Source organism: Chiloscyllium punctatum, chromosome 6 (assembly GCF_047496795.1).
Source record: "Chiloscyllium punctatum isolate Juve2018m chromosome 6, sChiPun1.3, whole genome shotgun sequence".
Lineage (NCBI taxonomy): Eukaryota > Metazoa > Chordata > Chondrichthyes > Orectolobiformes > Hemiscylliidae > Chiloscyllium > Chiloscyllium punctatum.
This window is the reverse complement of record NC_092744.1, coordinates 4,477,729-4,502,588: the sequence shown is the minus strand read 5'-3', so window position 1 is coordinate 4,502,588 and position 24,860 is coordinate 4,477,729. Positions and strand designations below refer to the sequence as shown.

Sequence of the window (24,860 nt, the reverse complement as noted above, 5' to 3'; positions counted from 1 at the left end):
TAGTCGGCATGGACAGATTGGACTGAAGGGTCTGTTTCTGTGCTGATAGAATCATGGAGACAAACTGCGGATGCTGGAAATTAGAAACAAAAACAAAAACTGCTGGAAAAACACAGGTCTGGAAGATCTATAGAAAGAAATCAGAGTTAACGTTTTGCATCTAGTGACACTTCAAACTCCTGAATTTTGGAACTCTGGAGTTCTGAAGAAGGGTCACGATACTCAAAATATTAGCTCTGATTTCTCTCCACAGGTGCTGCCAGACCTGCTGTGTTTTTCTGCAATTTTTGTTTCTGTTCCTCCTGAGAACATTACCTGTATCTACAGATGAACAATCCAGCGATAATATCACTAAGTCATGCTTCCCTATCCCATTACATCCATTACCCTAACTGGTCAACTACAGCATAATAGGCGAAGTGAGGACTGCAGATGCTGGAGATTAGAGTCTAGATTAGAGTGGTGCTGGAAAAGCACAGCAGGTCTGGCAGCATCCGAGGAGCGGGAAAATTGACATTTTAGGCAGGAGCCCTTCAGTTTCGTGATGAAGGGCTCTTGGCCAAAACGTCGATTTTCCTGCTCCTCGGATGCTGCCTGATGTGCTGCGGAATTACAGCATAGTAGAATCTGCAAGGTTGAGAGCTTTGTGGATAGTGTTCATTTTGAATGTAATTGGTCTGTAGTGAGGAGTTTGCAGGAAGAAAGAAAATAAAAGATCACCAGACAGTCTAGAAGAGACTGGGCAGGTAGTGCAGGAGTGCGGTAAGTGTGCCTTGCTTTCTAGTTCTGAATATTGGTGAAAGTGATAGGCGATCTGGGGACTGCAGCCAGAGGGGCACAAAAAAGCCTGGAAGAGCAATTGTACAAGAAATCTGGTAGTAAAAGGAACAAACGAGCTTTTATATGTTGGTAACAAATAGAAATCCATGATGGTATTTGGCCTCCCTGTAGCCAGAGGGATGAATGTCATCAAAAAGCTGCAGAGCAGCCTGAAGAGGAGGAGGGTGAACATTCAATATCAATGGCCTTCGGAGGAAGGAGGACATCGGGGTAGAGGGAGGAAGGAGGACATCGGGGTAGAGGGAGCAAGGCAGGAAATTAGCAACTGGCACCTTGAATAGTAATGTCTGGATTGCTACCAGTACCAGGCATTAGTGTCTATAATACATGAGTATAGAGCACATTAATATTAATGGTTGGAGCCTAAGTGGATACAAGATAGGTGGAAGGACAGGTAGTATTGAGGAGGCAGGGAGGCTGCTGAAATATTTAGGTTAGGAGAATCTGCAAAGTGGCAGATGGACAACAACATGGGAGAGTGTGAGGTTGTGCACTTTGTAGGAAGAATAGAAGCATAGACTAATTTCTCAATAAGGAGGAAGTTCAGAAGTTTGAGGTGCATAGAGACTTGAGTTCTAGTCCACAATTCTCTCAAGGTAAACTTGCAGGTTGAGTCAATAGTTAGGGAAGGAAATGCAATGTTAGCATTTCTTTTGGAGTGGAGTAGAATATAAAAGCAGGGATGTACTTCTGAAGCTTTGTAAAGCTGTGGTTAGACCATATTTAGAGTATTATGAGCAATTTTGGGTCCCATATCTCAGGAAGGATATATTAGCCCTGGAGCAAGTCCAGAGGAGGTTCATAAGAATGATCCTAGGAATCTAATAGAATCTTACAGAACACAGAATGGTCTGGACAGAGTGGACATTGGGAAGATGTTTCCATTGGTAGGCAAGACTAGGATTCAATGGCTCAGCCTAAGAATAAAGGGAAGACCTTTAGAATGGAGATAAGGCAAAACTACTTCAGTTAGAGAGTGGGGAATCTATGGAATTCATTGCCACAAAAGGTTGCAGAGGTCAGGTTATTGGGTATGTTTAAGACAGAGGTAGATGGGATCTTGAGGGTCAAGGGGATCAAAAGTTACGGGGAGAAAGCAGGAGAATGAGGTTGAAAAACTGGCTGGGCAGAGTTGATGGTCTGAATAGCCTAATTTCTGCTCCTGTCTCTTGTTTCTGGTCTAAGTGTAGGATGGAGGGCTTCATATTCTTAGCCCACTGGGATCAGTTTTAGGGGAGCTTGGACCTAAACAGTTGCACCTGAACAGAGCCAGGACCAGTTTCCTTCTGGGGAGGTTTGTTAGGCTAATCCCTCCATGATAGCACTAACTTGGCAGAGTTGAGGGAATCCGATCACAATACTACGAGTGCCAAAGTGCAAAAAATTATTGGGAAGGAGGGATTCCATTAGAATATTCAAAATTGAAGTATTCAGTTAAGAAGAAAACTAAAGCAATCTAAATTTAGTTCTGAAGAAGGGTCACTGAACCTGAAAACTCTGCTTTCTGTTCAGCTTTTTTTCCAGCAATTTGTTTGTTTCTGAAGTCTGAATTACAGTTGTGTTGCACGTCCATGAATACTTAAAGTGCATTCAATAAGGCTGATGAGTTGTAGATACAGTCATTTGGAAATATGATATGACAATGACCAGGGATATAATTCATAAAAGGGCAGAAATGGTTATTGAATGTTCCTGGATACAAGATGTTCAAGAAAGGTCGGAAAGGAGGAAGTGTAGCAATATCCATTAAAGAGTTCACTTCGGTGTTTGGGAAAAAGAGGATGCCCCAGAGGGGCTAAGGCCTCAGTTTGGCTGCGACAAGGGAATAAAAGAGGTGTCTTTACATTGCTTGGTGTAGTTCAGTAGGCCAAAACTACTGGGAAAATGTGTAGTAACAAATTTGGAGGGCAGTTACTGAAATGTCCAATAATTATCATAAAGTCATTTAGCTTTTACTAAACAGATGCAAGATCCTTTAGCCCATTATGTCCATCCTGGTCATCAAGCATTTATCTATTCTAATCTTATTTTCAGTACTTGGCCTGTAGCTTTGTATCCGATGGCATTTCAAGTGCTCATCTGGGTACAACTAAAATGTTTTCAATGTGTCTGCCTTTTTTAAAATAAAAAAGTATTTTTTATCAGCTTGTTCAGAGTTGCTATCTCACACTTCTGGAGCAGGTGGAAATCAAACCTGGGCCTCCTGGTGCGGAGGTATGGACATGGCCACCTTGCAGCGCAGTGGCCCCTGTTTAATAGGGTATAGAGGTTTCTCCACCTCTCTATCAAAAACTGCTGTGTCTCCAAACACACCTTTTTTTTGAGGGAATGAGTTCCAGACACCTACCACTTCAAAACAAAATTCTGCAGTTCCTCTCTAAACACCCTGTTCCTTGCATTAAAACTGTGACCCCTGCTTATACCAGCTACTAAAGGGGAAAACTTCTCCCCATCCATCCTATCTAAACCCCTCATAGCTTTGTATACCTCAGTGAGGTCCGCCCTCAGCCTTTTCTATAAGAGAAACTCCCCCACCTCTTGATCTTTTTGAAGCTAAATTGCTCCACCCCAGGCAACATCTTTATTAATCTCCTCTACACCTTTTCTAGTGTATTTGGTTAGTGCATTGTTTGATTGAAACAGTGTATTTTATTTATTTGAGAAGAGGGTGGGATAGTAATAGTGTAAAGGGCAAGGAAGGCCAAGAGTTCCAAGAACGTATTCAGGAGAGTGTTCTACAGCTGTATGTTACCATTCCAATGAGAGAGGTGTGGGTGGACCTCATAGATATTGGTCAGTAGGAGAATATCTGGGGGACAATGATCATCTAAATAGTCGATGGATTTTAAAAGTAAGTATGGAGATGATCAGGAGCCAAAAGGATTACGCATGGAAGCAGGGGTCATGGCTGAGGTACTAAAAAATATCTACCTTTATCAAGGTAAGAAAATGCTGTCCAGTCATGGTACAAAAGGAAAGAGTTCAGATAGTTGAAGGGTTTAAATGTGATGAGGTATAATTGGGTAGACTAACTACTGGAGAAGGTCCCAGGGCTCGATGAGAAGAATCCAAGGTTACTGAAACAATGCAGAGGTATTTGTCTTAATTTTCATCTTATGCTCAGGTCGTACCAGAGGACACTAAAATTGAAAATGTTACAACGTTGTTCAAAAAAGGGTGGTCTTGAGGGTAAATTTTGTTTAATTAACTTGAGTTTTTGTATTGTATTTGGGGAGGGTTGATGGGCAACTGGATGCTGAGTAGATACCTTTTAATCAACTGTGACAAATCTGGGGCAGATGGGATTTGAACCCAGACCTAGAGGTAGAGATGCTATCACTGTGCCACAAGAGCCTGACTGGGATGCTTATTACGTTTGTACCTTTGTAATTGATGTGAATGGTATTGGCCAGAGTTAGTGCCATTTTTTTCCAATTAAATGGTGGCTGTCTGAGGAAATGAGGATGGTGTACGTTATGTAGGCAATATTGACTCAGAAACCAAAAACATTCCTCTTCAATCAATAATCAGGCGATATAATATTTACCTGAATTGAACAGGCCTTGTTTTCGTATTTCATCTGAATGAATACACCATTGATCAATGTAGGACTCTTTCAGTGCTGCTGGGGAATATCAGTCTGCTTACATTTTTGAATAGAAATTGATGTCGGAATGACTTTAATGCATGAAACCAACTGAATTGAGCTGTCATTGCAGCTTAAAGTAAATAAAGCGATCTGTGCTTGAATCTAGTTGAATTTTCATTTGATAATTACTGTCACTTAAGTCATGACCACTTCTTTGCAATTGATTTATTTCTTTCAGGTAAAGTATCAATTCGAAAGGAAGATCTGTGCAAGTACAACTGTCAGGATAGCTGGTTTGCACTGCAGCTTGTTGACGCTAACTCTGAAGTTCAGGTACATTAACGAATCTTTCCCTAAATGTCCCTAATCATCAACTAAATATTTCTGAAACTAGCTAAGGTGTGTGGTAAAATAGGAAAGTGTTCCTTTTGTTGATTCGATAGTGAAACTCCATAACTTGTTTTCTTGTACTTTGTCTGAATGCCAGTTCTTTGGGTATAACCTAGATTCCGATTGTTAGCAGGCTGTTGTTTTCCTGAATGATTTTTCAGCTGAATGTGATTCTTTCCTAACAGCTACAATTCTGGAACAGAAATAACAAACTTTTAGAAATCAGCAGGCCAGGCAGCAATTGTGGAAAGAGAAATAGAGTTAACTCTTCAAATTGTTCATCTGAACTCAATGTTATGTGCTTGCCAATGGGATTCACTTAAACCATAACACAATAAAATAGAGGAGCACAGTGAGGCCATTCAGCCCATTGAATCTCCTCTGCCATTTGATCATGTCTGATGTGTTTCTCATTCCTATTCTTCTGCCATCTCCCTGTAACCCTTGATCCCCCTTAATAAATAAGAAACTGTCATTCTGTCTTAAGTACACTCAATGATTTGACCTCCACAGCCTTCTGTGGGAATGAGTTCTGCCTATTCAGCATCCTCTGGCTGAAGAAATTCCTCCTCATTTCAGTTCTAAGGGGTCATTCCTTCACTCTAAGGCTGTGCCCTTGGCTCTTATCCTCTTCTGTTAGTAGAAACATCTTCTCCATGTCCACTTTGTCCAGGCCTCTCAATATTCTGAAGTTTCAATGAGACTCCCCTCATTCATCTAAGCACCATTTGCATACAGACCCAGAGTTCTCAACCGCTCTTCCTATGACTATCACTTCAAACCCGGAATCATTCTTGTGAGCTTCCTCTGGATCCACTGCAATGCCAGATATCCTTCCTTGGATATCGGGTCCAAAACTACTCATAATACTCCAAATTTGGTCCAACCAGAGCTTTATACAATCTTTTTATCCAGCATGTCCCTGCTCATGTTCTAGCCCCCTTGAAAAGAATGTTAATGTTGCATTTGTCCTTCTAACTGCCAACTGAACCTGCATGTTAAGCAAATCCTGATTTTTCAAAGACTTCCTCCATTTATGAATTGGTCAATGTTTCCATTCATCATACAAAAATGCATAACCTCACCTTTTCCCGCATTGTATTCCATCTGCAACTTCTTTGCCCACTCTTAGTCCGTCCAGTCCTTCTGCAGTGTCCAACTGCCTCAACACTACCTTTCCCACCGCCTATTTTTGTCATCTGCAAACTCAGCAACAATGCCCTCGATTCCTTTGTCCAGGTTATTAACGTCTAAAGTGATTAGAGTCATAGAGATGTACAGCACAGAAACCTTTGGTCTAACGTGTTCATGCGAACCAGATATCCTAAACCAATCTCGTCCCATTTGCCAACAGTTGGCCCATATCCCTCTAAACCCTTCCCATTCATATACCCATCTAGATGACTTTTCAATGTTGTAATTGTACCAGCCTTCACCACTTGCTCTGGCAGCTCATTCCATACACGCACCAGCCTCTGAGTAAAAATGTTGCTCATGGATCCCTTTTAAATTTTTCCCCTTTCACCCTAAACCTATGCCCTCTAGTTCTGAACTCCCCAACCCAGGGAAAAGTGCTTGTCAATTTATCCTATCCATGCCCCTCAAGATTTCATAAACCTCTGTAAGGTCACCCCTCAGCCTCCGATGCTCCAGGGAAAACAGCCCTAGCCTATTCAGCCTCTCCCTTTAGCTCAAATCCTCCAACCCTGGCAACATCCTTGTAAATAATTTCTGAATCCTTTCAAGTTTCACAACGTCCTTCTGATAGGAGGGGGACCACAATTGCACGTAATATTCCAAAAGTGGTCTAATCAATGTCCTATACAGCTGCAACATGACCTCCCAACTAATGTACTCAATGCCCTGTCCAATAAAGGAAAGCATACCAAATGCCTTCACTATCCTATTAACCTGCGACACCACGTTCAAGGAACTATGATTTTGCACTCCAAGGTCTCTTTGTTCAGCAACACTCCCCAGGACCTTACCATTAAGTGTACAAGTCCTGCTCTGATCTTCCTTTCCAAACTGCAGCACCTCACATTTATCTAAATTAAACTCCATCTGCCACTCCTCAGCCCATTGGCCCAACTGATCAAGATCCCGTTCTACTCTAAGGTAGCCTCTTCGCTTCCACTACATCTCCAGTTTTGGTATCATCTCCAAACTTACTAACTACACCTCCTATGTTAACATCCAGATCATTTATATAAATGACAAAAGGCAGTGGACCCAGCACCAATCCTTGTGGCACTCCACTGGTCACAGGCCTCATGTCTGAAAAACAACCCTCCACCACCACCACCATCCTCTGTCTTCTACCTTTGAGCCAGTTCTGTATCCAAATGGCTAGTTCTCTCTGTATTCCATGAGATCTAACCTTGCTAACCAGTCTACCATGAGGCCCCTTGTCAAACACCTTACTGAAGTCTATATAGATCACATCCAACCCTCTGCCCTCATCAATCCTCTTTGTTACTTTTTCAAAAACCTCAATCAAGTTTGTGGAGACATGATTTCCCACGCACACAACCATGTTGACTATCCCTAATCAGTCCTTGCCTTTCCATATACATGTATATCCTATCCCTCAGGATCCCCTCCAACAACTTGCCCAACACAGATGTCAGACTCACCAGTCTATAGTTCCCTTACCACCCTTCTTAAACAGTGGCACCACATTAGCCAAACTCCAGTATTCCAGCACCTCACCTGTCACTGTCGATGATAACAATATCTCAACAAGGGGCCCAGTAATCACTTCCCTAGTTTCCCACTGAGTTCTAGGGTACACCTGATCAGGTCCTGGGGATTTATCCACTTTTATGCATTTCAAGACATCCAGGCACCATTACCTCTGTAATATGGACATTTTTGAAGATGTCACCATCAATTTCCCGCATTCTATATCTTCCATGTCCTTCACTACAGTAAGTACTGATGCAAAATACTCATTAGTATCGCCTGTGGTTCCACACATGGGCTGCCTTACTGATCTTTGAAGGGCCCTATTCTCTCCCTAGTGACCCTTTTGTCCTTAATATATTTATAAAATCCCTTGGATTCTCCTTAATTCTATTTGTTGTGGTTCCAACACTGACCCCAGCAGGACCAGTCACTGGCTGACCTCCTGAAAACAACCCCTTTATCCTCACTTTTTGCCTTCAGCCAATCCTCTGCATCCATCCCGATACCTCGCCGCTAACGCATTGAGCTCCTATTTGGATTTCTGCATGTGAGGCCACTAAATAAATGAGGTCTGTTGGCTCTCCTTTGAATACTTCCTTGTTACCTCCTGAAAGAATCCTACCAGATATGCCAGACATGACTTCCCCTTGACAAAGGCATGCTGACTCAATTCTGATCTACCATGCACTTTACTCTGCAATCTCATCTTTAATAATTGGCTTAAATCTTACCAACAGCCAATCAGCCTATGGTTTCCCACCTCCTTCTCTTTCTCCCCCCCCAGCAACTTCTTATACAGCGGTATTATACTAGCCATTTTCCAAACATAATTTTAGAAATACATTTGTTTTGTATTGCTTTTGATGCTTTGTTCATTATCACAACCCATTCTTATACTGCATCTACAGAAATTGAACTCCAATCTTACGGAATGCTTTCTAGATTTACCCCATTAATAATTAGAGAAGAGAGAATGACAGGGTTGCTTACATGCCAGTAATGTCCTATCAATATTTTAATGAGACATTGATTCTTGCCACGTGTGTGGGTTAATTTTAGGAATGCTGTGTATTTTTTAATGTTCGCATATACTATCACAAAGTTTTGGCTAAAACTAACATATACTTGTAACCAAGAAGACAAAATCACAAGAGTTTCACTTTCCCACTGCCTGGGTCCCAAATTCTCTATTTCCCACATATTGCATTCATAGTATCTTTTTACAATGGCCTGCCAGCAAAAGTGGACTGCTTTTCCATGATGTTTGATGAAAGATGCCAATAAAGATAATAGTAATCAGAGTTTGATTGAAAGGTATGGTGATTGCAAACTTATATTTGTGCTCGTAAATAGAGCCAATATTGACAATGGTTTAACCTCAGACAATGGGAGAGGTTGAAGAGGAGTGTCTTCATGGTAACCTCAGCCAATGTGGGATTTGAACCCAGGATTCGATGTGAGATTTGTTAGCATCACGCTGCATCAAGAACCAAATGAGCTATCTGATCATTTCTCAGTTGTAGAAAAAAATGGAGTTCGAAATATACAAATCCCACATTATAGCAATATGAATCTGTGACAGTAGATGTACAAAACTTTTCAGCACAAAATCTCTTAACTCCTAGTTGGTGACTTGGGATTTCAACCAGAAAGAGTTTTCTCCTTTTTACTCTGTCTGATTACTTGTAATAAATCTTCTTTGTAATTGCTATTCTCCCTAATTTGATATGGCAACAAACTTGGCCATCACTCCACTTTGTCAATGGATCACCTTGCGAAGTAGCAGCCATCCTCATTAAATGCAGTTTTTTTGAATTTCTTTGAGCTTGGATCTATTTTTTGGAAATTGAAATGAAATGTACACTTGGTATTAAAAATAGCTGCTAAATCTTGCATTGTGGCTATTGATCCAAATGGTGGTGTAGTTTGGGGGTTCCCAAACTGCAATTGCAGCCACCCAGTAGGGTCACAAACTCTAAGGCAGCAATGGTGGCTGTGGGACAGAAACCCAGTGTTGACAGCCTTGCCAAGGGCCATGAGGCCACTCTTGTTTGTGGATGCGAGTTAATTCAACAAATTCTGAAGGTCAATCACTGACACCGACAGAGCCTGCAAAAACTGTAAGCTATCTTGTTTTTTTTTCACCTCTTCCTGCTGTCCTGTTCAATTTTCACTCTGGCCTACCACTGTGTATGAAACATTAAAATGCTCACAGCAGAAAACAATTGAGAGTCACTGCTGTACTAGCAGAATAGCAGGAGAATTCCAGTCCCAAGTGATCTTGTTACCCACTCACATTAAATTGGGGCTTTCCTGCTGACTCCTGAAGCTCTGTCTGTCTGCTTGATAAATAATTCTTTTGCTGTTTTCAACTTTTCTTTTAAAGTCACTTTAAGATGCTTTAGATTACGTTGAAGTTTTTTCCGTGGCTCCACCACAACCAGTGATATGATTTAAAGTTGTATATACAGAGCTGCCTCCACACTAGTTTCATGTGTTCTGTGGATTATGTCCCCTGTTAAGTAATATGAGCCCTTAGACCCCACACACAATACTATTACTATTGATGGTATCTTCAAAGATGCACATTTTTGTGAAACTTCAATGTTTTGTTCTTTCTAACCGTAATCCATTTTTAATTTAATAATCCTAATGGCAAGTCCAGCTGCAATGATGCAGAATTGCAGGTTCTGTATTTCAGTTATCCTGGTCAGAATCTAAGCAACTACAATATAGGTATTTTGCATTGCAGTACATTCATTGGTGAGTGCAATCTAAATAATGCTTTGTGCATATCTCAAAGTATTGTATCCTGTTGCCTTTTGTTAAGTTAAAAAAAATTAAATGCATATTCTTAGATTCTCCACATCCTGTTTTTCACCTGGGACCTCTATTTTCTACCAAGTTGTGGTTTCAGTGTTTGTAGCTATGTATTATGGTTAAGAAAATTACGTGCAATTTTTCCTTCTGTTCAGAATGCATTTTGATGCTTTCATTGCAGTCATCAGCTCAGTGAAGGTTGTCTCGTTGGAAAGTTGCCACTTCATAAACCTTGTGAGCAAATCTTGTAATGTCATTCATACACACAAGTAACATCACAAGCTTTTCTTTTGGGTAACAGAAGCACCTCAATAGGACAAAATTATTTCAGCAAAAATGGCTCATTATCAAGATGAGGGTAATCCTGAAGCAAATTTTAATATCTTGGCATCCTGTCTTTGAGTTTATTGCCCATTAACAATTTACATGATTCCTTGCAACTCTCCACTAATCACAGCCTGCCAACTTGCCCCATTTATCCTTATACTACTTTTCCTACCTTTTTAGCCAATCTTCTAAGCACGTTCATGTATAACCCACAGCTCTGTGAGCCCTTGTTTTGTATATTAACCTTGTTTTAGCACTTTATCAAATGCTTTTGGGAAATCCACATGTACTTGTCTACTGGTCCTCCTTTATTTGCATCCTCAAAAAACCTAATACATTGTCAAATAGGGTTTTTCTTTCATAAAACCATGTTAGCCTGTTGCTGTACAGCTCCATGACCCTAATCGTTATGGTTTCCTTGGTGTATTGGTAAGAAATCCATAATAATAGATTCCAACATTTTCCGAATGACGGCCATACTAAAACTGCCCGCAATTCCTCCTTGAATAGCTATGTTGCTAGCTTCCAGTCTGCTGGGACCCTTGTAGAATGTAGGGAATTTTGAGAAATTATCGCCAATACATCCAATCCCCGCAGCTGCCACCTGTAGAAACCTTGGATGTAGGCCTTTGAGATTTATGTAAATTAGTCCTTAGAGTAAGAGAAGGCTGAGGGGCTTGACCTCTTGTAAATTATCTGAACATCTCTCATTTAGAACAATTAAGTAGTGGTTTATTTGCAGTAACAAATGATGGTGGGTGAAGTCGTGTAATCCTACCTTGGCGTTTTGTGTAAATGGGATGTTCAGATGTTCAACTTTGACATGAAGTTTGCTGAAATATTGTCAAATGTAGTAAATGTAGTAAAGAGATTTAGTTTGGGTTGTTCCGGCAGTCTTTGGGACTGTTGAAATGTCAAATTAAAGAAGGAAAGGATATGTGGATTAGATTGTATAAAGACTGCATTTTAAAAAATTTTGGACTGTGGACTGGAAATGCAGACAAGGGATGCTGCCATTATAAGCAGAGAATTTGCAAGCAATTGTTTACATCTTCGTAAAATAAGTGAAGCAAACATGCATGTGAGAGCATGTTACTTTTTGGGGTCATTGATTCCAGACAAGTTAGTGCCATCTGTTTTGGGTTCAGGGGAACTCCATGTATGTGCAAGTCTCTGCTTGATTTGGTTGTAAGGTTAGGCAAACCCTGTGAGGGAAATCCAACCAGAAGCAGGAAGAAAGCTCCAGAAGCTGACTGCATCAACATCACTCGCTTTCTGTCTCCTGTTTCTGTACTTTTATTCTCTACAATTTTCTGTCAGACACAGAAAACATACATTCGGATACGTTGGAAAAATTAATTGTAAAACTCGAAGGAAAGGGAAGGGCCCTGGGCCCAACCAATCCACTAGTGAATTAAAGATAGATCGTCACTGTGCAGATAACATTGTTACCGTCAAGTTGAGAGGTTTGTGAAAACAATGTAGCTAGTTTTGTGGTACAGATCTGTTACCCTGATCTTTTTGCTTTCCTCACTCTTAATATGTCTTTTGTGAGTGGAGGAATTTAAAAGGGAAAATGTTTAAATGGTATCATCATAAATTAGGTGTACATTTTTATTTTCTTAAATGACAGGTTAAGAAAATAAATTTGATGCAATTTTGATAGTTTAATTACATTTTCATATTTTTAGTGACTTAAAACAGTGAGGCTTGATATCAGTGCATTCTGCTGGGTGAATCATGACATAAACTTCACAAAATTGACATGGGGAGCAACGAGCCAGGCTAATGTGCGGGTCTAGGTATCTGTACAGGAGCAAATGATCGCAGTATGGAGAGGTGAATTTCCAAAAACGTGTGAACCATAGAAAGAAAAGTGGAATTTCTGAACAAAGAATTTTTTTTTTGTCCAGCTTCTTCTTAACTCTCTCTGTTGCTTTGTCTGTTTCCTTACCCCTCCCATTCCAGAGAAATATAAATATTTATCAAATTTGTCAGGTTTTTACTGTAACGTTGAATTAGAGGAGATTACCCATTTTAGTCAGGAAATGGTAATGTGGGTAAAGTGTGGCATTCCTGCTGCATAGTTCTAACCACAATATTCTCCCTGTGTGTGGTTTGTTGAACCATTATCTAAATTTAGTCAAATAATTATATTTTATAGTAGATGGAAGAGTGGCCGAATATACTAAAGTATTGTTTATTAGAGTTACCATTTGTCTACTGTACTCCATCCTCTAGCACCTTATCCATTTGGAGACCAAATGGATTATATTTGTTAAAAAAGTATTTGAACAATGTGTCAAGGGTGCTGAGCGCTCATCATTTAAGGCACTAAAGTTTCTAATTGCAAATGATTAAATAACATCTGGTGGCGAAGACTGTGAACATCAGTGTAACAGACTGCAGTACCTTTAGCAATCTACACAATGTTCTTGCTCTCAACTTTGTTTAATTTTGCTTTTGAGAAAATGTATCATTAAAGTGGTAGTGTGACTATTAAGGTTTTATCCAGGCACATACCCTGTTGCAGGAAATGTGGTTTAAATTGAACACGTACAAAAGCCATGTTTTATATACACTTTGCATAATATGTATAGCATGTCTGTGTGGGCAAAGACCAGTTTTTAGGATAGCAAGTAATGCACTTCCTCTTAACTAATTGCACTATTTGATTTAATGCTTGCATCCATTGATCTTGGGAGCCGCAGAAAATGGGGGAGACACTAAACGAGTATTTTGCATCAGTATTTACTGTGGAAAAGGATATGGAAGATAGATGGTGACATCTTGCAAAATGTCCATATTACAGAGGAGGAAGTGCTGGATGTCTTGAAATGCATAAAAGTGGATAAATCCCCAGGACCTGATCAGGTGTACCCTAGAACTCAGTGGAAAGCTAGAGAAGTGATTGCTGGGCCTCTTGCTGAGATATTTGTTTCATCAATAGTCACAGGTGAGGTGTCGGAATCTGGAGGTTGGCTAACGTGGTACCACTGTTTAAGAAGGGTAGTAAGGACAAGCCAGGGAGCTATAGACCAGTGATCCTGACATCGGTGGTGGGCAAGTTATTGGAGGGAATCCTGAGGGACAGGATGTATATGTATTTGGAAAGGCAAGGACAGATTAGGGATAGTCAACATGGCTTTGTGCGTGGGAAATCATGTCTCACAAACGTGATTTGAGTTTTTTTGAGGAAGTAACAAAGAGGATTGATGAGGGCAGAGTGTAGATATGATCTATATGGATTTCTGTAAGGCGTTCAACAAGATTCCCCATGGGAGACTGATTAGCAGGTTAGATCTCACGGAATACAGGAAGAACTAGCCATTTGGATGTAGAACTGGCTCAAAGGTATAAGACAGAGGGTGGTGGTGGAGGGTTGTTTTTCAGCCAATGGTCTGAGAGCTGGCAGATGGAGTTTAATTCAGATAAATGTGAGGTGCTGCATTTTGGGAAAGCAAATCTTAGCAGGACTTATACACTTAATGGTAAGGTCCTAGGGAGTGTTGCTGAACAAAGAGACCTTGGAGTGCAGGTTCATAGCTCCTTGAAAGTGGAGTCACAGGTAGATAGGATAGTGAAGGTGGCATTTGGTATGCTTTCCTTTATTGGTCAGAGTATTGAGTACAGGAGTTGGGAGGTCATGTTGCCGTTGTACAGGACATTGGTTAGGCCACTGTTGGAATATTGCATGCAGTTCTGGTTCCTTCCTATTGGAAAGATGTTGTGAAACTTGAAAGGGTTCAGAAAAGATTCACAAGGATGTTGCCAGGGTTGGAGGATTTGAGCTAGAGGGAGAGGCTGAACAGGCTGGGGCTGTTTTCCCTGGAGCGTTGGAGGCTGAGGGGTGACCTTATAGAGGTTTATAAAATCATGAGGGGCATGGGTAGTGTAAATAGGCAAAGTCTTTTCCCTGAGGTCAGGGAGTCCAGAACTAGAGGGCATAGGCTTAGGGTGAGAGGGGAAAGATATAAAAGAGACCTGCGGGGCAACTTTTTCACGCAGAGGCTGGTATGTGTATGGAATGAGCTGCCAGAGGATGTGGTGGAGGCTGGTACAATTGCCACATTTAAGAGGCATTTGGATGGGTATATGAATAGGAAGGGTTTGGAGGGATATGGGCCAGGTGCTGGCAGGTGGGACTAGATTGGTTTGGGATATCTGTTTGGCATGGACAGGTTGGACCGAAGGGTCTGTTTCCATGCTGTACATCCCTAAGACACACTATTAGGAAATCATGAACTGCTTTAGTTCATTCGTTGTCCATTATGTTTGAGTATCGGTCTTTTGAGGATAGAGTACTGGGATATAATCTTTGGAATGCGGGTGTTGAATTCATGATTAGAATTCTCGAGGGAACAGTTTATCTGTGTGTCATTTGTATCACCATTATGATGCTTGCATCAGACCCATCATTAGAAATGATGCTAATCACTTGTTTATCTCCCCACATTGAGTGCATTGGTTTTACCGTCTATTCCTGGGTGTGAATGCAGTGTTTGGTTGTGCTGCTGGAGTATTTCAAATTATGGGCATGCTGATTTAAATTTCTCCCTTTTACTGAAATATGTCAGATGTTGCCTCGCGTATGGGTGAATGGTTAGCTTCGTTGCAAGTATTTTTATTCCCCTGGCAGTCTCATTCCATTGTGGTAAAGAATGGAATTCTTTGAACTTGACGTCTTGTAGAGGAATTGGTGCCGTATTGTGAGTCAGTGGAAATGAAACTCTGTCTTGCACAATTCTGTCAACAGCATCGAAGCCAAAATTAAAAACAGCTTGTAAATCCCTCGGTTTACGATTACTGGAAAATAACGTTTTGATTTAAGCAGCTTGAGGTCTTTGTTGACATAACTAAATTCTTGTTTATGTTGCAAGATATAGTTGTGGTAAGATAAGGACCACCATTGTTGTCAGACTGACGAGCTATTAAAATAGACAAATTTGTGCTAGAACTGTGGCCAGTGGAATTAAAGCCTCCAGTTTAGCTTGCTGAGAATGTATGTAGTCTTGAAAATGAGTGTAACATATTCTACTAATTTGCTGATTTTCATTTACAATACAGAGTTGATTAATTCTTTTTAAACATCCAATTGTAAGTAGGAATTTCTACTACTTTCTAATAAGGGAAGGCATTCCTGATTTTTCCTAGTTTTAAAATAAGTGACTTAGAGCCTTCATTATGGTAAGATTTTTGTTTCAAGCTGATTTTATATTGTGCACGTTACTTTACTTAGCTGCACCCTATTGAATAAGTAAACCTTATCCTAAGGACATAGTGACAATGTACCTATACGTGAATATGCATTCTGCCATGGGATATGAGAGTTCATTTCAAGAAAGTAGCTGCAAAGATTAATTTGCTGTCTAGGGCTCCATTTCAAAGCAGACCACTGGCTGAATATGGAGACTGATTGTTCACCTTGAAAATAAAAGTGAACACAAGCAGGTGAATGTTCATCTATCAGTCTTCTGAAAATAGTTGCGTCTGAATACAAGGGCATCTTGATATGGAGAAAATGCAACCTTGTATTTGTACAAGTTACATTCACAAAATATCTGAAAAAGAGCTTTCAGTTAAGTGTAATTATGCTTCTGTAGTCCAGCCTGGTTACTAATTTGCAAATGGCAAATAATGCAAACAACTGAAGGGGTCATTATCTGCTGTGATAATGCTTCAGTGATATCAGGCTATAAGTAAATTTTCCATTCCCTACAATATGCAATACCCCTTTACATTTACAATAGCAGGATAGATTATAGCAAAAACTTAGAATCTCTTTAAATTTTTGTTCGTTAAGTGATATTGATCCTTTTATCCAGTCACATGCACAAGTATGGACTCTGTAAATTGAAGTGCTAAATCTTCTGGTCAGGAAAAGTGGAAAGAAGAAATATTAATTTTGTCATCTACACTACTTTAATTATTTTTTTTCCTCTTGTTTTCAAACAGGGCAAAGTTCACTTGGAAGTAAAACTTAATGAACTTATAACAGAGACAGGATCAGTTTGTCAGCAATTGGTAGTACGGTGAGTACTGAATTGAAAGAAGGATGTTTATATTATACTGGAGCACCGAAGTCTTCAGTCCTGACCATGTGATCTTACTGATTGACTGTACAGAATCATTAGGGAGTGAGTTTCATCACAAATTCAAACCACCTTTGGGAAGGGGAGCATGAATCCAGCCATTGGTGTGGCTTTCAGTATAGATATTGAAGGATGCAGCTGTTTATACAAGAAAAGGGAATTTAACAATTTAGCAATTAAATGTTGCATTTTGTTACCCTCTGAGTTTGAGAGGGTAGGTTTACTTGCTTGTGTATTGAGAGTGAGGTTTACTCAAAAACTTAGTCAGAGAAGTGCTACAGGGTAGAAGGAGGCTATTGATGGATATGGGCCAAATGCTGTCAAATGGAACTAGGTCAGATTGGGATGTCTGTTTAGCGTGGATGAGTTGGTGTGGAGAATCTGTTTCCCTGCTGTTTGACTCTATAAATCTATTTGGCTCATCATTTCTGATTTAATTGATTTGACTTTCATTCTTGACGCTTGGGACTTTTGAAGTCATGTTATACCTTTGTTTAAGCTGTCACACTTTCACTGAGAGCCACTCCATTAGCTTTCTTAACATTAAGATCTCTACATCCACTCCTGCTGGATAGGTTAGACTTAAGCTGAGGACACCTCAGTGGCTACTACTAAGGTGCGAAGCAATAGGAATGGTACTTGTGATGATCATGTACACCATATTATTTCACCTTCCAATGAAACAAAATAGTTTGCTTTCACAGCATAGGCAACCGTCATGTTTTTTCTACGCTAGCACAATAACTACACTTGAAAAGACTTTAACTGTAAAGCACTTTGGGAAGCCTTGAGACGGTGAATGCATATCTGTCACAGCTGAAACTGGTACCTGTCGTACTCTACAACTTTTCAACTGGGCATTTAAATTAAAAATTTGGAGGCAGAACTTGAGACTGACAGCAACATTCAGGAAATTCCATTGCAGCAGTCACATCATCAGCAATGTTGTAAATGAAGTAATGCTGTGCAAATTTGCAAATCTGAAATGCCAGTTTGATAAAATGTAATCATTTGTCTTCAGAAAACTTGCGCAACTCCCTTTTGAAATAACCAACTTCAAAAAGTGCATATTGAGCTTGAAATCCTTCTGGTCCTGTTGAAACGCTTTAATGTAAACCTTTCTTACCAGGATATGGAAATTATGCTGTACACATCACCGTACAACATGTTTCAATCCTTTTTAGATAGGAAGTAGTCTAATCTTGCTTTCTCACCCCAGATAGAATAAGTTATTTTGTTACCAAGATTTAAATGATAGGAATGCTTTGCAGCAAGGTTATAGTGGTTGTGGTAGTAACCTTATGAGTAGTGTAGATGCCCATCTAAACACAGTGTTCAGTTTTGCAACTGATCTCAAATTTTTCAGAGACGTTCTAAGTTGCTATTGTTGTGTTGGATAGCATGGCTTCACTTAACATACTTCTGTTTCTTATTATCATTAAATATTGACAATTTCCACAGTCAAAACCAGGCTATGACCAGAAAAAAGTTATGAGATGGAGGATAGGAGAAAAGAATTGATGTTGTCCTTTAACTCATCTGAACAAATGCACATTATAACTTTTATGCTGTTTTTTTGGGTATGTTCGTGGGTATAGCTGAAGTCATGTGTTCAGGTAAGATTTCGAGATTGACCTTCATGTTTCATAAACGTGATGAACCCAAGTGGCATGCTTCCAATTAAGTATTTTTGAAATATGGTCAATGCTATAAAGTAGGAAAGAAAATCTAAGTTCCTTTACTTAAGCTTATGTTATGGATCAGGCCAGACCCCTCAAAACATTTCAAGAAGCTAGCCCAGACCCGAACTTTGCTATTTGATTTTAAGCGTGTACAGTGGATATTCCAGGAGAGAATCAGTTCATTCCTGATGAAGGGCTTTTGCCTGAAACGTTGATTTTCCTGCTCCTCGGATGCTGACTGGCCTGCTGTGCTTTCCCAGCACCACGCTAATCTAGACTCTGATCTCTAGCATCTGCAGTCCTCACTTTTGCCTAACCGTCTGAGGCAATGACTAAGGAAGTGATTGGAACCAGTGGCATGGATAGTCATGCTATTTGAACATACAGCTTTGGCTGGTGGAAATTATTGGAAGTCTGATGGTTTGAGATGAACACCTTTGAAAGAAGTTGTGGAAATGTTGAACTTGTGTGTTATTCATATTAATGTAAAGTTAAAAATCACACGACACCGGGTTATAGTCCAACAGGTTTATTTGGAAGCACTAGCTTTCGGAGCGCTGCTCCTTCAGGTGGTTGTGGAGTAGGACCATAGCACACCGAATTTAAAGCAAAAAATTAGTGTCATGCAAGTAAAATGATGTGAAATTGCAGGACATAGAATATAAAGCGAAAAAATTACAGTGTCTTATGGTCCTGCTCCACAACCACCTGTAGAAGGAGCAGCGCTCCGAAAGCTAGTGTTTCCAAACAAACCTGTTGGACTATAACCTGGTGTTGTGATTTTTAACTTTGTCCACCCCAGTCCAACATCGGCACCTCCAAATTATATTAATATGGGAGCTGTAAGCACTTTCTTCTTCTGCTTTGAACTGAATTCTTTGCAGGCAGCACCATGTTCAATTCCAATTCAACATTTCACTGCTGTTGTTACATCCATGGTGCAGTTCAAGATGGTCGAGATTGAGGTTTCAGATGCACTGAATAATGTTACTAAGTTTGTAGCATTATTTCTAATGTATACTTTTGTGATATTTAATACTATCAAAAAAATTAGAGGTAGCAGAACTGAGCAGCGAGTTGGTGAATGTTTCCCTTTATTCGGCACAAGGGCTTTGGTATATCTCACCAATTAGTCAAAGAATGACGCCATTTGCACTCTGTGGGAATATATTGTTGTCATTTGAGTAGGTCCCACTCAAGTTTCCATGGAGGAGTTAGATATTGTTCTTAGTGCTAAAGGGATTAAAGAGTATGGGGAGAAAGTAGGAGCAGAGTACTGAGTTGGATGATCACCTATGATCAGATTGAATAGAGGAGCAGGTTAGAAAGGTTGAATGGGCCTACTCCTATTTTCTCTGTTTCTATTCTCTCTCGCAGTCTCCTAACAACATTTATAGAAAGGTAAACCAGTCGGCACATTGCCATTCAGTATGATCTGGGTAGGAGTGAAAGGAACAGGATTGTCATTGTGGGAGACTTTAACTGAAAATGCTATAACTCTAGTACATCGGATGGATCGGTTTTTGTCCAATCTGTGCAAGCGGGTTTCCTGACACAGCATGTCAAAGGGCTGACAAGAGGGGAGGCCACACTGGATCTGGTGCTTGGTATTGAACCAGGCCATGGGTTTGATTTAGTGGTAGGTGAGCAGTTTGGAGAGTGTGACCATAATTCAGTTACATTTAGTTTAGTGATGGAAAGGGATAGGTACATGTCACAGGGCAAGAGATACTGATGGTACAAGGGCAGTTATAATGCGATTAAGCAAGACTTAGGATGCATAGAATGGGGTAGCAAAATGCAGGAGATGGGGACAATCTAAATGTGGAGTTGGTTTAAGGAACAGATACTGCATGTTCTTGATAGGTATGTCCCTGTCAGGCAGGGAGGAAGTGATAAGGTAAGGGAACCTTGGTTTACTAAAGAAATTGCATCTCTTGTTAAGCAGAAGGAGGTTTATGTGACATGGAGACGAGATGGTTTAGATGAGGTGATGGAGAGTTACAGATTACCTAGGAAGGATTTAAAGAGAGAGTTAAGAAGAGCAGAGAGAGGACATAAGCAGTCCTTAGCAGGCGGAATAAAGGAGAACCATAAAGCTTTTTATAGGTATGTGAGGAATAAAAGGATGACTAGGGTAGAAATAGGGCCAGTCAAATACAGAAGTGGGATGTTGTGTGTGGACACTGTGGAGATCAGAGAGGTGCTAAATGAATATTTGTCATCTGTTTTCACTCAGGAAAATGAGAATATTGTAGAGGAGAAGAATGAAATACGGGATATTAGTCTAGAAAAGATCAAGATTAATAAGGAGGAGGTGTCATCAATTGTGGAAGAAGTGAAAGTAGACAAGTTCCCTGGGCTGGATTGGATTTATCTGAAGATTCTCTGGGAAGCTAGGGAGGAGATGGCAGAGCCTTTGGCTTTGATCTTTGAGTCGTCATTGTCTACAGGTTTTGTACCGGAGAACTGGAGGATTGCAAATGATGTGTCCTTTTTCAAGAAGGGGAGTAGAGATGACCCAGGTAATTATAAACCAGCAAGCCTTATGTCTGTTACAGGAAAAGTTTTGGAAAGGATTATAAGAGAGGATTTATAATCCTCTGGCAAGCAACAATTTGATTGCAGGTAGTCAACATGACTTCATCAAGGTCAGGTCATGTCTCACAAACTTCATTGAGTTTTTTGAGAAGGTAACGAAGCATGTGGATGAGGGTAGGGCAGTTGACGTGGTGTGCATGGACTTCAGTATAGCCTTCGATAAGGTTCCACATGGTAGGCTGTTGGAGCAAATGCAGTAGCATGAGATTGAGGGTGATTTAGCAGTTTGGTTAGAAAATGGCTTTCAGTAACAAGACAGCAAGTGGTGGATGTTGGAAAATATTCAGCCTGGAGTCAGGTTACTAGTGGTATGCCACAAGGATCTGTTTTGGAACCAGTGCTGTTTGTCATTTTTATAAATGACTTGGACACAGGCATAGGTGGATGGGTTAGCAAGTTTACAGATGACACTAAAGGCAGTGGAGTGGTGGACAGTGTGGAAGAATGTTGCTGGGGGACTTAGATAAACTGCAGAATTGGGCTGAGAGGTGGCAAATGGAGTTCAATGCAGTTAAATGGGAGGTGATTCACTTTGGGAAGAATAACAGAAGGGCAGAGTACTGGGTCAATGGAAAGATTCTTGGTAGTGTGGATGTGCAGAGGGATCTTGGTGTCCATGTACATAGATCCCTGAAAGTTGCCACTCAGGTCGATAATGCTGTGAGTTCCGGAGCCGCAATATCATGCTGCAACTACACAAAACGCTAGTGAGGCCACACTTGGAATGTTGTGCACAGTTCTGGTCGCCCCATTCCAGGAAGAATGTGGAAGCGTTCGAAAAGGTGCAGAGGAGATTTACCAGGATGTTGCCTGGTCTGGAGGAAGGCCTTGTGAGGAAAGGCTGAGGGACATTGGTGTTTCTCATTGGAGAGAAGAAGGCTAAGAGGGGATTTGATAGAGACGTACAAGATGATCGGAGGATTAGATAGGGTAGACAGTGAAAGTCTTTTTCCTAGGATGATGATGTCAGCTTGCACGAGGGGGCATAACTAGAAATTGAGGGGTGATAGATTTAAGATAGATGTCAGAGGCAAGTTCTTTACTCTGAGAGTGGTAAGGGCATGGAATGCCCTGCCTGCTAATGTAGTTAGCTCAGCCATATTAAGGACATTTAAACAATCCTTGGATAAGCACATGGATGATAATGGGATAGTGTAGGGGGATGAGCTTAGATTAGTTCACAGGTCGGTACAACATCGAGGGCCGAAGGGTCTGTTCTGCGCTGTGTTGGTCTAAGTTTTATCATGGCTGATCAACACTTCAATGCCTTTTATTCATCTCATCCCCATAACCCTATATGCCAATGGTAACATAAAATCTATCATCTAGAACAAGTCAACATGGATTTACTAAGGGGAGGTCATGCCTGACAAACCTGTTGGTATTCTTTGAAGAGGTGACAAGTAGGTTAGACCAGGGAAACCCAGTGGATGTGGTCTATCTAGACTTCCAAAAGGCCTTTGATAAGGTGCCACACGGGAGGCTGCTGAGCAAGGTGAGGGCCCATGGTGTTCGAGGTGAGCTACTGGGATGGATTGAGGATTGGCTGTCTGACAGAAGGCAGAGAGTTGGGATAGAAGGTTCTTTTTCAGAATGGCAGCCGGTGACGAGCGGTGTCCCGCAGGGTTCGGTGTTGGGGCCACAGCTGTTCGCATTATATATTAATGATCTGGATGAAGGGACTGGGGGCATTCTAGCGAAGTTTGCCGATGATACAAAGATAGATGGACAGTCAGGTAGTACTGAGGAAGTGGGGAGGCTGCAGAAGGATCTAGACAGTTTGGGAGAATGGTCCAGGAAATGGCTGATGGAATTCAACGTGAACAAATGCGAGGTCTTGCACTTTGGCAAAAAGAATAAAAGCACAGACTACTTTCTAAACGGTGAGAAAATTCGTAAAGCCAAAGTACAAAGGGATCTGGGAGTGCTAGTCGAAGATTCTCTAAAGGTCAACATGCAGGTTGAGTCCGTGATTAAGAAAGCGAATGCAATGTTGTCACTTATCTCGAGAGGGTTGGAATATGACAACGCCATTGTGCTACTGAGACTTTATAAAGCTCTGGTTAGGCCCCATTTGGAGTACTGTGTCCAGTTTTGGTCCCCACACCTCAGGAAGGACATACTGGCACTGGAACGTGTCCAGCGGAGATTCATACGGATGATCCCTGGATTGGCAGGTCTAACATATGAGGAACGGCTGAGGATCCTGGGATTCATTGGAGTTTAGAAGATTAAGGGGAGACTTAATAGAGATGTGCAAGATAATACATGGCTTGGAAAGGATGGACGCGAGGAAATTGTTTCCGTTAGGTGAGGAGACTAGGACCCGTGGACACAGCCTTAGAATTAGAGGGGGTAAATTCAGAACAGAAATGCGGAGACATTTCTTCAGCCAGAGAGTGGTGGGCCTGTGGAATTCATTGCCGCAGAGTGCAGTGGAGGCCGGGACATTAAATGTCTTCAAGGCAGAGATTGATAGATTCTTGTTGTCTCCGGGAATTAAGGGCTACAGGGAGAATGCGGGTAAGTGGAGTTGAAGTGCCCAGCAGCCATGATTGAATGGCGGAGTGGACTCGATGGGCCGAATAGCCTTACTTCCACTCCTATGTCTTATGGTCTTATGGAATCATACAGTACAGAAGAGACCCTTAGGCCCATTGAGTCTACACTGACAAAGAAAACTGCTCTAACCCTGCACTAGTCCTCCTTTACAGCACTTGGTCCATTAAATGTTACATTTCAAGTGCTCATTCAAGTACTTTTTAAAGGTTGTGAGGTTTTCTTGCCTCAACTACCCTCCAAGGCAGGGCATTCCAGATTCCCACTATCCTCTGGGTGAAAAAGAAATTCCTGAAATCCCCTCAACCTTCTGGCTACCTCCTCCCATCAATCTCCACCACAAACATTCTCAAACACTGAGCTTCTGCAGTCCTCTGTGGTACAGTTTTACAAAGGTTTACAAATCTCTGAGTAAAGTGAAGCCTTTGTCGCAGATAAAAAACAAAGTTCAGTGATATTGAAGATCAAAGACAATGCTGGAGAAACTCTGGTCTGGCAGCATTTATGAAGAAAGAAAGTGTTAATGTTTCAAGTTTGATAGGATTCTTCAGAATTCCAGGTGCCATCTCAACAAGCTGCTCTATAATTAAAGCAGGATTTCACTGCCCTATACTCTAATTCTCTTGCAATGAAAGTTAATATTCTATTAGACTTCCTATTAGCTTGCAGCATGTGTATATTAACCTTCAGTAACTTATTGACAGACACCCAAGTTCCTTTGAACATCTGCGCTTTCCAATCATTTACCATTTAAGAAATACTCTGCACACTGTTTCTCTGACCAAAAGTACATTACCACACGTTTTCCACAATACATTTCATCTATCATGTAAGCCTGTCCAAATCTTCCTGAAGCTCCATTTCACCCTTCTCACAACACACATTCACACTTAACCAAATTTGCAGATGATACAAAGGTAATAAAATTTGGTCCTCACCTCCAAATAATTGCTGTGTATTGTAAACCTTCATGTAGAACGTGACACCCAGTTGAGATTGACAAAGTGGCATGGACAAGATGACGTGTATGTTTGGGTTTAATAGTTCATGAGTCAAAATTCAAATGTTTTCCCTGAGAATGTTGGGCATAGTTTAAAGGTTTATTGACGCCTGGCTGTGTGCTCTCTTCATTCAAATGAGTTTGCACCTGTGCAATCAAAGCGTTTTGATTTTTAAAGTAATGCAGGCTCTGTGGTGCATTGTCTGCTAAGATTTACTTTTGTACTTGATCAAAAGTTATTTACTTCTTGTAAACTGTTTTGTTGAATTGTG

At 40.8% G+C, this 24,860-nt stretch overlaps 1 protein-coding gene across 1 annotated transcript in view; it reads left to right on the top strand.

Moving 5' to 3' along the window:
- rasa2 (RAS p21 protein activator 2) overlaps positions 1–24,860 on the top strand; it is a 198,319-nt gene that overhangs the window by 83,025 nt on the left and 90,434 nt on the right. Inside the window, exons 4-5 of the mRNA XM_072571933.1 lie at positions 4,668–4,762; positions 16,610–16,686. Of these exons, the coding sequence (XP_072428034.1) occupies positions 4,668–4,762; positions 16,610–16,686 (172 nt within the window). The remainder of the gene's footprint in view (positions 1–4,667; positions 4,763–16,609; positions 16,687–24,860) is intronic.